Here is a 14,938-nt window from a genome sequence, read left to right on the forward strand (position 1 = left end):
CCCTATGTACAAGAATATAACTACTATAATACTGCCCCTATGTACAAGAATATAACTACTATAATACTGCCCCTATGTACAAGAATATAACTACTATAATACTGCTCCTATGTACAAGAATATAACTACTATAACACTGCTCCCTATGTACAAGAATATAACTACTATAATACTGCCCCCTATGTACAAGAATATAACTGCTATAATACTGCTCCTATGTTCAAGAATATAGCTACTATAATACTGTCCCCTATGTACAAGAATATAACTACTATAATACTGCCCCTATGTACAAGAATATAACTACTATAATACTGCCCCGTATGTATGTGGCGCCCCTGCATATATCAGGATGCCACAGGGAACAACATCCTTTCACCCAGGGTGCCGGGCCTACCCCCGTTCCAGGTTCCCAGAAAACGGTGTTACTATCATCAGCACCACAAATCCGAATCAACACCTCACATCATGTCCTGTCAGACACACCAGTGGGTTGGTCCAGCTGGAAAAAGGGTCACCCACCTAGGGGTCAGGCAGACTGGCTGGTGGGAGGGAAGTGAGGTCAGTTGAGTCTAGTAGGAGAGGAGAGTAGTGAGAGTCCTCAAGGAAAAAGGAGCTGGGGAGAGTGAGCTCGACGGGGTACAGGACCCTAGGTCAGGAGCCGATTGAACGTCCTGGCAAATCCCGGATCCCAGTTGCCCGACCAACACCGGGGCGGGACATGTGCAAGAATATAACAACTATAATACTGCCACCTACGGACAAGAATATAACTACTATAATACTGCCCCTATGTACAAGAATATAACTACTATAATACTGCCTGTATGTACAGGAATATAACTACTATAATACTGCCCCCTATGTACAAGAATATAACTACTATAATACTGCCCCCTATGTACAAGAATATAACTACTATAATACTGCCCCCTATGTACAAGAATATAACTACTATAATACTGCCCCCTATGTACAAGAATATAACTACTATAATACTGCCCCCTATGTACAAGAATATAACTACTATAATACTGCCCCCTATGTACAGGAATATAACTACTATAATACTGCCCCTATGTACAAGAATATAAGTACTATAATACTGCCCCTATGTACAAGAATATAACTACTATAATACTGCCCCTATGTATAAGAATATAAGTACTATAATACTGCCCCTATGTACAGGAATATAACTACTATAAAACTGCCCACTATGGACAAGAATATAACTATTATAATACTGCCTCCTATTTACAAGTATATAACTACTATAATACTGCCCCCTATGTACAAGAATATAACTACTATAATAGTGCCCCTATGTACAAGAATATAACTACTATAATACTGCCCCCTATGTACAAGAATATAACTACTATAATACTGCCCCCTATGTACAAGAAAATAACTACTATAATACTGCCCCCTATGTACAAGACTATAACTACTATAATACTGCCCCTATGTACAAGAATATAACTACTATAATACTGCCCCTATGTACAAGAATATAACTACTATAATACTGCTCCTATGTACAAGAATATAACTACTATAATACTGCCCCTATGTACAAGAATATAACTACTATAATACTGCCCCCTATGTACAAGAATATAACTACTATAATACTGCCCCTATGTATAAGAATATAACTACTATAATACTGCCTCCTATGTACAAGAATATAACTACTATAATACTGCTCCTATGTACAAGAATATAACTACTATAATACTGCTCCTATGTACAAGAAGGGATGGGCTCTGGATAGGGAAAATTATTACAGGAATGGTTCAAGATTAGGACATTATTACAGGAAGGGCCCAGGATGAAGGACATTTCTACAGGAAATGCCCTGATCAGGGGCCAGTATTACAGGAAGGGGTTCAGGATGTGGTATAATATTAGCTAAAGAGCCCAGAGTGGGAGCCATTATTACAGGAAGGGGCTGGTGGACTATACATAAATGGCCCAAGATGGGGGACATTATTATAGGATTGGAAACATTACTACAGGAATGGACCAAAGTGGGGAACATTATTAGATAAAAAGACCAGGATGGGGGTCTTTATTACAGGGTGGGGCCCAGAACGAGGTACATAATTCCTCTGGTTGGGGATCAGAATGGTGGACATTAATACAGGACGGGGGACATTACAATAGGAAGGGACCAGAATGGGGGCCATTATTAAATAAAGGGACCAGGAAGGGGGCATTATTACAGGATGGAGGCCAGGGCACTGGACATTATTACAGGTACCAATATATCTGACCAGTATGCTGGTGGGGGCCCCTGTCCATGTTTTTCACCGGGGCCGTGGGGCTGTAGTTTCCCTACTGGAGGCCGCAGTTTGTTGAGTACAGCACATATTTATTTCCATTACGCAACTCGAAAGTTAGACGTTTTTGCAGTTTTAATAATGTGTGTGATTGTTGTCCACGTTTTTTTACAGTTCCCGTGTGGGTCTTTATTTTAGTCGGACTGGTTGGTCTTCTGATCCTCGTGGCTGCGGTATTGGTGACTTTATGCCTGGTGAGAAGAAGTAAGTAGATATAGTCTATAAACTGGTCTGTAATGTAAGGGTTGGAGCCGCACTTGATGGACATTGCCATCTTGAAGGAATCCTATGATGAAGTGTCACAAGGACCGGATCAGAGGCGGCTCCAGATTTATGCAGGTCCTTAGGTGACAAGTCCCTCTTCACGTTACATTTTTCCATTTCTCATTCCAAGGGTTATAACTTGTTTGTATTTTATAGTCGATAAAGAAGTATCAGGGCTTGGTGTCACGCTCGTCTCCTTGTGTTTGGTACAGCTTTAGGCCTCTCATCTCCATCCGGGACTCGTCATTTCAACGTCTCATTTCTCTTTATGCTGAAACAGTTAATGTCAGTTTTGCTGCTAGCAATTTTCCTGCACTGCAGGGCACGTCAGCTGCAGCTGTTCTGTAGCCAACCCAAAGTGTGTTTTAGTAGCAGCATTTCCCAGCAATCTTTGCTGATTATACAAAACCATTTGTATGCTGGCCGCCTTGGTGGAAGGAGCTGCTGTGGATTCTACCAAAGTTGTATCCTGTCCATTTTGGTTGTTATTCCCCTGTTTGTCTCACCTACCCTCATGTTGTATTAGTGCAGCGGTGGGTCAAGTATACCTTACCTCACACTCCCTAGCCAGGGCTATAGTAGGGATTTTTCAGGGCTTCAGGTATTCCTACTCGGTGACATGTGAGGAACCTGTATAGGGTCTGGCTACGAGGGCCGGGTACAGGGCCAGATAAAGAAAGGAGGTGTCCATTTTCCCTCTCACTACTACCAGGGCCTACCATTGCTATTGGGTCCCCCGGTGTTCCCTCTATCTTGTTCTGTTGTTTGCGGTATTTTTGGTCTAAACACGCCTGCCACGTGTAAGCGTGACACTTGGTTTTTCTTTTTATCATTATCATTTTGTTGTCCATAAATCGGTATTAATGTCTCCAATACCATGCAAATTTTATGCCCATAGTTCTCCCCCAACTATAATCTATCCCCAACGCTGCGTATTGTATCTATAAGCTGTGTCTTCTCTTACAGATAAAAAGAAGAAAAGGGAACAAAGGTAAGACATTTTTTAAAGGGGCTGTTCTAGCAAAACTGTCTATGGTTGCCATAGCAACTAATCACTGCGCAGCTTTCATTTTCCCCGGGTACCATAAAAAATGAAAGCTGAGTTCTGATTGGTTGCTACGGGAAACAAAGATGATTTTTCTCTTTTTGATAAATAATGCTCCAGTGTCATTATACATGTCTGGTCTATGATAACCCCCGCATGTGGAGACCGGGGGTGTACTTTCTATTTATATGTCTTTGCTTGTCTATTCGGAGCTTGTTCATCTTATGAAATTGGTAACATTAATAGAAATTATTAAAAATTCTCCCCATTCTCATAAACGGAGGGATTTTTAATTAATTCTGTGGTGGACAGCTCGTTGCCATAGTTACTGGCCACCTCAGAGGTAGCCAGTCTCCTAGGCCGGATCACAGGATCCAAGGAACATAGGTGTCCCCGAGCTTCTCCCATGATCAAAGAGCTTACAAGTCAGCTCGACAGCTCAACCATGCCGCCGGACTGAACTGTCAGTCTTCAGGAGCGCACTGTCCCCCTGGTGGACCCCCGCAAGCAGGAAATCTGGAGGCAAGTTTTACACCATTAAACCATTAGAGAATATTTTCTAGGGGTCTCCTGAAGGACTACAGAAGCTAAAGAAGGTACTGCTACACTGATACTATACTTTCCAATGATCACTATTCAAAGTAAGGGACATCTAAGCCCCGCCTCCAGGACTACCAGCTTTTTGTTCCACTTTTTCTTTGTTTTTTTCCTTTTTGGACATAGCTTTAATGAGCATCATTTATTATCCCCTTTATTATAGGGTATCTTAAGAGATGGTGTCCACTTGTATAAATTTTGTCATTAATAATGTCATCTCTACTCACGTCCTGCATTATGGATCAGTGATGTCATTTTAACAGTTGTGTCACAAATTGATGATTCTCTCTACACATGTCTTGTGGTATAGATTAGTGATTTCATGTTTACAGATGTGTCTTGTTTAATGGATTTTGCACAGTATATTATATACAGTCCCTGACAGAAGTTCTGTCGCTTATCCATGTTATATAAATAAAAGCTTAACCTGACTTTAAATTCATCCATTGGTTTTATAAATTACTCTTTTGAAAGCTGAAACTCTCCCAAATTCGGTTTAGGTTATGAAAATAAAGTTGCTGCAAATCTGAAATATTGATCATTAAATGAACACAGAAAGGTCAGATTTTGGCAAGACAAAAGTTTTGTCGCCTTGCCATATAATGCACCCAATCCTAGTTTACATCGTCACCTGTGCTCACTAAATAATCGGAAAGGCTACTTTCACACATCCGGTTTTTGCTCTGCGGCACAATACGGCACTCTGCAGAAAAACCGCAACCGTTTTTTTTGCCGCCGGTTGCGTTTTTTTTTGCATAGACTTACATTAGTGCCGTATTGTGCCGCAGGGGCTTGCGTTCGGTCCGGTTTTTGCCGCATGCGGCAGATTTAGCCGATGCGGCGGCCGGATAGAACGTTCCCTGCAACGTTTTTTGCTCCGGCAAAAAAAACCACACCGCGCCGCATCCGGCCGCTGCGGCGCATTTTCAATGCATGCCTATGGATGCCGGATGCGGCGCGTTGCGGAAAAAAAACGCATCCGGCCGCCGCATGCGGTTTCTTCCACTGCGCATGCTCAGTAGCGTGCCGCAACCGGAAAAAAACGGACCGGCCGCATGTAAAAACTTATGCAAAGGATGTTTTTGCCGCATCCGTTGCATAGGTTTCACAGCCGGATTGAGCCGCACGGCTCAAACCGGATGTGTGAAAGTAGCCTTAATTAGTGGGTGTTTATAAAAAGAAACCCAGCACCCCTGTCCTTCAGTTGAACTGCAACTTGACCTCTGATAATATGCCAAAAATCCACCCTGTAACCAAAGCCTTGATTATCAAGAGGCTGAAGACCAGATCCACTGCAGAGGTGGCTGGCACCTTTAAGGTGTCTCAGCGTCAAGTACAAAGAATTAAAAAAAGATTTGAAGAAACTGGTGATGTTTTTGACAAGCCCAGGTCCGGTAGACTCCGCAAGACAACTGCTCAGGAGGAATGTTTGTTGGTTAGAAAATCCAAAGCCAGCCCCTCTTCCACTGCAGCAGAGCTCCAAAAGGCCTGGTCACCTCAAGTCCCTGTGTCAGCTAGAACAGTTTGTAGGATTCTGTCTCGAAATGGCCTCCATGGTCGAATCAGAGCCCAAAAGCCAAAGTGGCAGAAGGTGGATTTCTCTGATGAATCTTCAGTTGAATTACATCACAGCCGCCGCAAATACTGCAGGAGACCTACTGAATGAAGCCCATATGGATCCAGAAAACAGTTAAGTTTAGTGGTGGAAAGATGATGGTCTAGGGTTACATTCAGTATGGGGGTGTGCGAAACATTTGCAAGGTGGAAGACAATATCAATAGCCTAAAATATCAAGAAGTATTAGCTACCTCTTACATTCCCAATCATAAAAGGGGTAAAATTCTGCAGCAGGATGGTGCTCCAGCTCATACATCCATCTCTACAACAAAGTTCCTCCTGGCAAAGAAGATCAAGGTGCTCAAGGACTGGCCAGCCCAGTCACCAGACATGAACATCATTGAGCATGTTTGGGGTAGGATGAAAGAGGAAGCTTGGAAGACAAAACCAAAGGATCTAGATGAACTCTGGGAGGCATGTAAGATGCATTCTTTGCTACTCCTGGTGACTTCATCAATAAATTGTATGAATTATTGTTGAACCGCATGGATGCAGTCCTTCAAGCTCATGGAAGTCACACAAAATATTAAATATGGCTCTAATAGCACCACAACTTCATTCACCAATGTTATGCAACATATTTTTGTATTAGAAGTTAATTATTTGTTTGACTTTCACATTACTTTCTGTGGGCGACAAAACTTTTGTCTTGCCAAAATCTGACCTTTCTGTGTTCATTAAATGATCAACATTTCAGCTTTGTAGCAACTTTATTTTCATAACCTAAGCCAAATTTGGGAGGGTTTCAGCTTTCAAAAGAGTAATTTATAAAACCAATGGATGAATTTAAAGTCAGGTTATAAGCTATTATTTACATAACATGGTTAAGCGACAGAACTTCTGTCAGGGACTGTAAGGGATCGGTGATGTCATCTCTACACGTCTTGTGTTTTGAACAGATGATGTCATCTCTATACGAATCTTGAGTTTTAAATTTGTAATGTAATCTCCACTTATCCTCTGATTTATGGATTTGTGATACAACTTCCTCATGTATTCTATGTTGTGGATTGGATTAGTGATGTCATCTCTGCACTTCTTTTGAGTTATGGATTAGTGATGTCCTCTCTACATAACTTCTGAGATATGGGTCGGTGATATCATCTCTACATCTCTTCTGAGTTATGGATTGGTGATGTCATCTCTACATTTCTTCTGAGTTATGGATTGGTGATGTCATCTCTACATCTCTTATGAGTTATGGATCGGTGATGTTATCTATACATATCTTCTGAATTATGTATCGGTGATGTCATCTCTACATATCTTCTGAGTTATGGATCAGTGATGTCATCTCCACATATCTTCTGAGTTATGGATCAGTGAAGTCATCTCTACATTGCTCTAGAATCACTGTGTTGAGAAACACGTGATGGTGTCTCCGCAGTGGTGGATGTTGATCTTCCTAAGGTCAACCATCCTTGCTCACATAGTCTTTTACTAGGCAATGCTCCCACTAGCCAGATTCCTACTCCACACTGATGAGGGGCAAATACCCCGAAACGGCTGTCTGTGGATGGATACCATGTTTGGCATAGGTGGTCTCCTTGACTGGAGACTGCCCTTCCCGTGGTTGTTCCTTCCCGGTGAAAGACCTGGCTAGTTTCCTGCCAGCGTTGAGAAACATGTGATGGTGTCTCCGCAGGCCTTCTTGCTTTGTACATCTCTTCTGAGTTATGGATCGCTGATGTCACCTCTAGACATCTTCTGAGTTATGGTTCGGTGATGTCTTTTCTACATATTTATTATGTTGTGAATTGGCGGTGTCATCTCTGGACATATGTTATGGATCGGTGTTATCATTTCTACATGTTTCTGATGTTGTGAATTGGCGGCATCATTCCTGCACATTTCTTGAGTTATGGATCGGTGATGTCATCTCTACATATGTTCTGAGTTATGGATCAGTGATGTTATCTCTACATATCTTCTGAGTTATGGATCGGTGATTCTACATATCTTCTGAGTTATGGATCGGTGATGTCACCTCTACATATCTTCTGATTATGGATCGGTGATGTCACCTCTACATATCTTCTGAGTTATGGATTGGTGATGTTATCTCTACATATCTTCTGAGTTATGGATCAGTGATGTCATCTCTACACATCTTCTGAGTTATGGATCGGTGATGTTATCTCTACATATCTTCTGAGTTATGGATCGGTGATGTCACCTCTACATATCTTCTGAGTTATGGATCGGTGATGCTATCTCTACATATCTTCTGAGTTATGGATCAGTGATGTAATCTCTACATATCTTCTGAGTTATGGATCGGTGATGTTATCTCTACCTATCTTTTGAGTTATGGATTGGTGATGTCATAAATAAACTAGAGATAGTCCAGCTCACCACATGTTTTGGCACTTAATCCTCTAACACCATGGAAGCGCGGGATCCCACTGCTGTTGTCAGCGTGTAAATCAGCAAGTGAAGAAAAGGAACCAGCTTTCAGGAAAATTTAAACAAAATCCGCTTCTTTATTGGATTCTTTAAAATCGTACAAAATAGTGGATCTCACAAAAGAAAGACAGGAGTCCCAAAAAGCACTGGACACCAGACGCGTTTCGATCAGGAACTGATCTTAGACTTGGTGAGTATGTGAATAGGTCACCACAGCAACTTAAATGAATCACATTAATTATAAGAAATTAGTGACGTGTGTGACAAATAACCTACATAGAAAAAAAACCCACAAAACATGAACAAATAAAACTTCATAAAATATCAGTTAAATGGACAAAAATGTTGAAAATACCAATGATCTCAACCCGCTGCGCATGAAAAATCATTTTTTTAAAAGTGAGACATAACTTCACTTTTTGGATTCAAACCATGCCGTATTTGTGTATTTAAAGAAAAAAACAAACAAAAAAAAACATATCTTCTGAGCTATGGATCTGTGATGTCTTCTCTACATATTTATTATGTTATGAATTGGCGGCGTCATCTCTGCACATAAGTTAAGGACTGGTGTTACATTCTCTACATGTTTCTGATGTTGTGAATTGGCGGCATCATCTCTGCATATGTCTTGAGTTATGGATTAATGATGTCATCTCTACATATCTTCTGAGTTATGGATTAGTGATGTCATCATTACATATCTTCTGAGTTATGGATTGGTGATGTCATCTCTACATATCTTCTGAGTTATGGATCGGTGATGTCATCTCTACATATCTTCTGAGTTATGGATTGGTGATGTCATCTCTACATATCTTCTGAGTTATGGATCGGTGATGTCATTTCTACATATCTTCTGAGTTATGGATTGGTGATGTCATCTCTATATTTCTTCTGAGTTATGGATTAGTGATGTCATCTTTACATCTCTTCTGAGTTATGGATCGGTGATGTTACCTCTACATATCTTCTGAGTTATGGTTCGGTGATGTCTTTTCTACATATTTATTATGATATGAATTGGCGGCGTCATCTCTGCACATAAGTTAAGGACCGGTGTTATCATCTCTACATGTTTCTGATGTTGTGAATTGGCGGCATCATCTCTGCATATGTCTTGAGTTATGGATCAGTGATGTCATCTCTACATATCTTCTGAGTTATGGATTGGTGATGTCATCTCTACATATCTTCTGAGTTATGGATCGGTGATGTCATTTCTACATATCTTCTGAGTTATGGATCGGTGATGTCATCTCTACATATCTTCTGAGTTATGGATTGGTGATGTTATCTCTACATATCTTCTGAGTTATGGATCGGTGATGTCACCTCTACATATCTTCTGAGTTATGGATCGGTGATGTCATCTCTAGATATCTTCTGAGTTATGGATCAGTGATGTCATCTCTACATATCTTCTGAGTTATGGATCGGTGATGTCATCTCTAGATATTTATTATGTTATGAATTGGCGGCGTCATCTCTGCACATAAGTTAAGGACTGGTGTTACATTCTCTACATGTTTCTGATGTTGTGAATTGGCGGCATCATCGCTGCATATGTCTTGAGTTATGGATTAATGATGTCATCTCTACATATCTTCTGAGTTATGGATTAGTGATGTCATCATTACATATCTTCTGAGTTATGGATTGGTGATGTCATCTCTACATATCTTCTGACTTATGGATCGGTGATGTCATTTCTACATATCTTCTGAATTATGGATTAGTGATGTCATCTTTACATCTCTTCTGAGTTATGGTTCGGTGATGTCTTTTCTACATATTTATTATGATATGAATTGGCGGCGTCATCTCTGCACATAAGTTAAGGACCGGTGTTATCATCTCTACATGTTTCTGATGTTTTGAATTGGCGGCATCATCTCTGCATATGTCTTGAGTTATGGATCAGTGATGTTATCTCTACATATCTTCTGAGTTATGGATTGGTGATGTCATCTTTACATATCTTCTGAGTTATGGATCGGTGATGTCATTTCTACATATCTTCTGAGTTATGGATCGGTGATGTCATCTCTACATATCTTCTGAGTTATGGATCGGTGATGTCATCTCTAGATATCTTCTGAGTTATGGATCGGTGATGTCACCTCTACATATCTTCTGAGTTATGGATTGGTGATGTCATCTCTACATATCTTCTGAGTTATGGATTGGTGATGTCATCTCTACATATCTTCTGAGTTATGGATCGGTGATGTCATCTCTAGATATCTTCTGAGTTATGGATCGGTGATGTCCCCTCTACATATCTTCTGAGTTATGGATCGGTGATGTCCCCTCTACATATCTTCTGAGTTATGGATCAGTGATGTCACCTCTACATATCTTCTGAGTTATGGATCGGTGATGTCACCTCTACATATCTTCTGAGTTATGGATCGGTAATGTCATCTCTAGATATCTTCTGAGTTATGTATCGGTGATGTCATCTCTACATATCTTCTGAGTTATGGATCAGTGATGTCATCTCCACATATCTTCTGAGTTATGGATCAGTGAAGTCATCTCTACATTGCTCTAGAATCACTGCGTTGAGAAACACGTGATGGTGTCTCCGCAGTGGTGGATGTTGATCTCCCTAAGGTCAACCATCCTTGCTCACATAGTCTTTTACTAGGCAATGCTCCCACTAGCCAGATTCCTACTCCACACTGATGAGGGGCAAATACCCCGAAACGGCTGTCTGTGGATGGATACCATGTTTGGCATAGGTGGTCTCCTTGAGTGGAGACTGCCCTTCCCGTGGTTGTTCCTTCCCGGTGAAAGACCTGGCTAGTTTCCTGCCAGCGTTGAGAAACATGTGATGGTGTCTCCGCAGGCCTTCTTGCTTTGTACATCTCTTCTGAGTTATGGATCGGTGATGTCACCTCTAGACATCTTCTGAGTTATGGTTCGGTGATGTCTTTTCTACATATTTATTATGTTATGAATTGGCGGTGTCATCTCTGGACATATGTTATGGATCGGTGTTATCATTTCTACATGTTTCTGATGTTGTGAATTGGCGGCATCATTCCTGCACATTTCTTGAGTTATGGATCGGTGATGTCATCTCTACATATCTTCTGAGTTATGGATCAGTGATGTTATCTCTACATATCTTCTGAGTTATGGATCGGTGATTCTACATATCTTCTGAGTTATGGATCGGTGATGTCACCTCTACATATCTTCTGATTATGGATCGGTGATGTCACCTCTACATATCTTCTGAGTTATGGATTGGTGATGTTATCTCTACATATCTTCTGAGTTATGGATCAGTGATGTCATCTCTACACATCTTCTGAGTTATGGATCGGTGATGTTATCTCTACATATCTTCTGAGTTATGGATCGGTGATGTCACCTCTACATATCTTCTGAGTTATGGATCGGTGATGCTATCTCTACATATCTTCTGAGTTATGGATCAGTGATGTAATCTCTACATATCTTCTGAGTTATGGATCGGTGATGTTATCTCTACCTATCTTTTGAGTTATGGATTGGTGATGTCATAAATAAACTAGAGATAGTCCAGCTCACCACATGTTTTGGCACTTAATCCTCTAACACCATGGAAGCGCGGGATCCCACTGCTGTTGTCAGCGTGTAAATCAGCAAGTGAAGAAAAGGAACCAGCTTTCAGGAAAATTTAAACAAAATCCGCTTCTTTATTGGATTCTTTAAAATCGTACAAAATAGTGGATCTCACAAAAGAAAGACAGGAGTCCCAAAAAGCACTGGACACCAGACGCGTTTCGATCAGGAACTGATCTTAGACTTGGTGAGTATGTGAATAGGTCACCACAGCAACTTAAATGAATCACATTAATTATAAGAAATTAGTGACGTGTGTGACAAATAACCTACATAGAAAAAAAAACCACAAAACATGAACAAATAAAACTTCATAAAATATCAGTTAAATGGACAAAAATGTTGAAAATACCAATGATCTCAACCCGCTGCGCATGAAAAATCATTTTTTTAAAAGTGAGACATAACTTCACTTTTTGGATTCAAACCATGCCGTATTTGTGTATTTAAAGAAAAAAACAAACAAAAAAAAACATATCTTCTGAGCTATGGATCTGTGATGTCTTCTCTACATATTTATTATGTTATGAATTGGCGGCGTCATCTCTGCACATAAGTTAAGGACTGGTGTTACATTCTCTACATGTTTCTGATGTTGTGAATTGGCGGCATCATCTCTGCATATGTCTTGAGTTATGGATTAATGATGTCATCTCTACATATCTTCTGAGTTATGGATTAGTGATGTCATCATTACATATCTTCTGAGTTATGGATTGGTGATGTCATCTCTACATATCTTCTGAGTTATGGATCGGTGATGTCATCTTTACATATCTTCTGAGTTATGGATTGGTGATGTCATCTCTACATATCTTCTGAGTTATGGATCGGTGATGTCATTTCTACATATCTTCTGAGTTATGGATTGGTGATGTCATCTCTATATTTCTTCTGAGTTATGGATTAGTGATGTCATCTTTACATCTCTTCTGAGTTATGGATCGGTGATGTTACCTCTACATATCTTCTGAGTTATGGTTCGGTGATGTCTTTTCTACATATTTATTATGATATGAATTGGCGGCGTCATCTCTGCACATAAGTTAAGGACCGGTGTTATCATCTCTACATGTTTCTGATGTTGTGAATTGGCGGCATCATCTCTGCATATGTCTTGAGTTATGGATCAGTGATGTCATCTCTACATATCTTCTGAGTTATGGATTGGTGATGTCATCTCTACATATCTTCTGAGTTATGGATCGGTGATGTCATTTCTACATATCTTCTGAGTTATGGATCGGTGATGTCATCTCTACATATCTTCTGAGTTATGGATTGGTGATGTTATCTCTACATATCTTCTGAGTTATGGATCGGTGATGTCACCTCTACATATCTTCTGAGTTATGGATCGGTGATGTCATCTCTAGATATCTTCTGAGTTATGGATCAGTGATGTCATCTCTACATATCTTCTGAGTTATGGATCGGTGATGTCATCTCTAGATATTTATTATGTTATGAATTGGCGGCGTCATCTCTGCACATAAGTTAAGGACTGGTGTTACATTCTCTACATGTTTCTGATGTTGTGAATTGGCGGCATCATCGCTGCATATGTCTTGAGTTATGGATTAATGATGTCATCTCTACATATCTTCTGAGTTATGGATTAGTGATGTCATCATTACATATCTTCTGAGTTATGGATTGGTGATGTCATCTCTACATATCTTCTGACTTATGGATCGGTGATGTCATTTCTACATATCTTCTGAGTTATGGATTAGTGATGTCATCTTTACATCTCTTCTGAGTTATGGTTCGGTGATGTCTTTTCTACATATTTATTATGATATGAATTGGCGGCGTCATCTCTGCACATAAGTTAAGGACCGGTGTTATCATCTCTACATGTTTCTGATGTTTTGAATTGGCGGCATCATCTCTGCATATGTCTTGAGTTATGGATCAGTGATGTCATCTCTACATATCTTCTGAGTTATGGATTGGTGATGTCATCTTTACATATCTTCTGAGTTATGGATCGGTGATGTCATTTCTACATATCTTCTGAGTTATGGATCGGTGATGTCATCTCTACATATCTTCTGAGTTATGGATCGGTGATGTCATCTCTAGATATCTTCTGAGTTATGGATCGGTGATGTCACCTCTACATATCTTCTGAGTTATGGATTGGTGATGTCATCTCTACATATCTTCTGAGTTATGGATTGGTGATGTCATCTCTACATATCTTCTGAGTTATGGATCGGTGATGTCCCCTCTACATATCTTCTGAGTTATGGATCGGTGATGTCCCCTCTACATATCTTCTGAGTTATGGATCAGTGATGTCACCTCTACATATCTTCTGAGTTATGGATCGGTGATGTCACCTCTACATATCTTCTGAGTTATGGATCGGTAATGTCATCTCTAGATATCTTCTGAGTTATGTATCGGTGATGTCATCTCTACATATCTTCTGAGTTATGGATCAGTGATGTCATCTCCACATATCTTCTGAGTTATGGATCAGTAAAGTCATCTCTACATTGCTCTAGAATCACTGCGTTGAGAAACACGTGATGGTGTCTCCGCAGTGGTGGATGTTGATCTCCCTAAGGTCAACCATCCTTGCTCACATAGTCTTTTACTAGGCAATGCTCCCACTAGCCAGATTCCTACTCCACACTGATGAGGGGCAAATACCCCGAAACGGCTGTCTGTGGATGGATACCATGTTTGGCATAGGTGGTCTCCTTGAGTGGAGACTGCCCTTCCCGTGGTTGTTCCTTCCCGGTGAAAGACCTGGCTAGTTTCCTGCCAGCGTTGAGAAACATGTGATGGTGTCTCCGCAGGCCTTCTTGCTTTGTACATCTCTTCTGAGTTATGGATCGGTGATGTCACCTCTAGACATCTTCTGAGTTATGGTTCGGTGATGTCTTTTCTACATATTTATTATGTTATGAATTGGCGGTGTCATCTCTGGACATATGTTATGGATCGGTGTTATCATTTCTACATGTTTCTGATGTTGTGAATTGGCGGCATCATTCCTGCACATTTCTTGAGTTATGGATCGGTGATG

At 40.4% G+C, this 14,938-nt stretch overlaps 1 protein-coding gene across 1 annotated transcript in view; it reads left to right on the forward strand.

Annotated features, from left to right (window-relative positions):
• C4H19orf38 (chromosome 4 C19orf38 homolog) overlaps positions 1–14,938 on the forward strand; it is a 69,410-nt gene that overhangs the window by 39,578 nt on the left and 14,894 nt on the right. Inside the window, exons 4-5 of the mRNA XM_075343116.1 lie at positions 2,463–2,552; positions 3,579–3,603. Of these exons, the coding sequence (XP_075199231.1) occupies positions 2,463–2,552; positions 3,579–3,603 (115 nt within the window). The remainder of the gene's footprint in view (positions 1–2,462; positions 2,553–3,578; positions 3,604–14,938) is intronic.

The sequence above is a fragment of the Anomaloglossus baeobatrachus genome, chromosome 4 (genome assembly GCF_048569485.1).
Source record: "Anomaloglossus baeobatrachus isolate aAnoBae1 chromosome 4, aAnoBae1.hap1, whole genome shotgun sequence".
NCBI lineage: Eukaryota > Metazoa > Chordata > Amphibia > Anura > Aromobatidae > Anomaloglossus > Anomaloglossus baeobatrachus.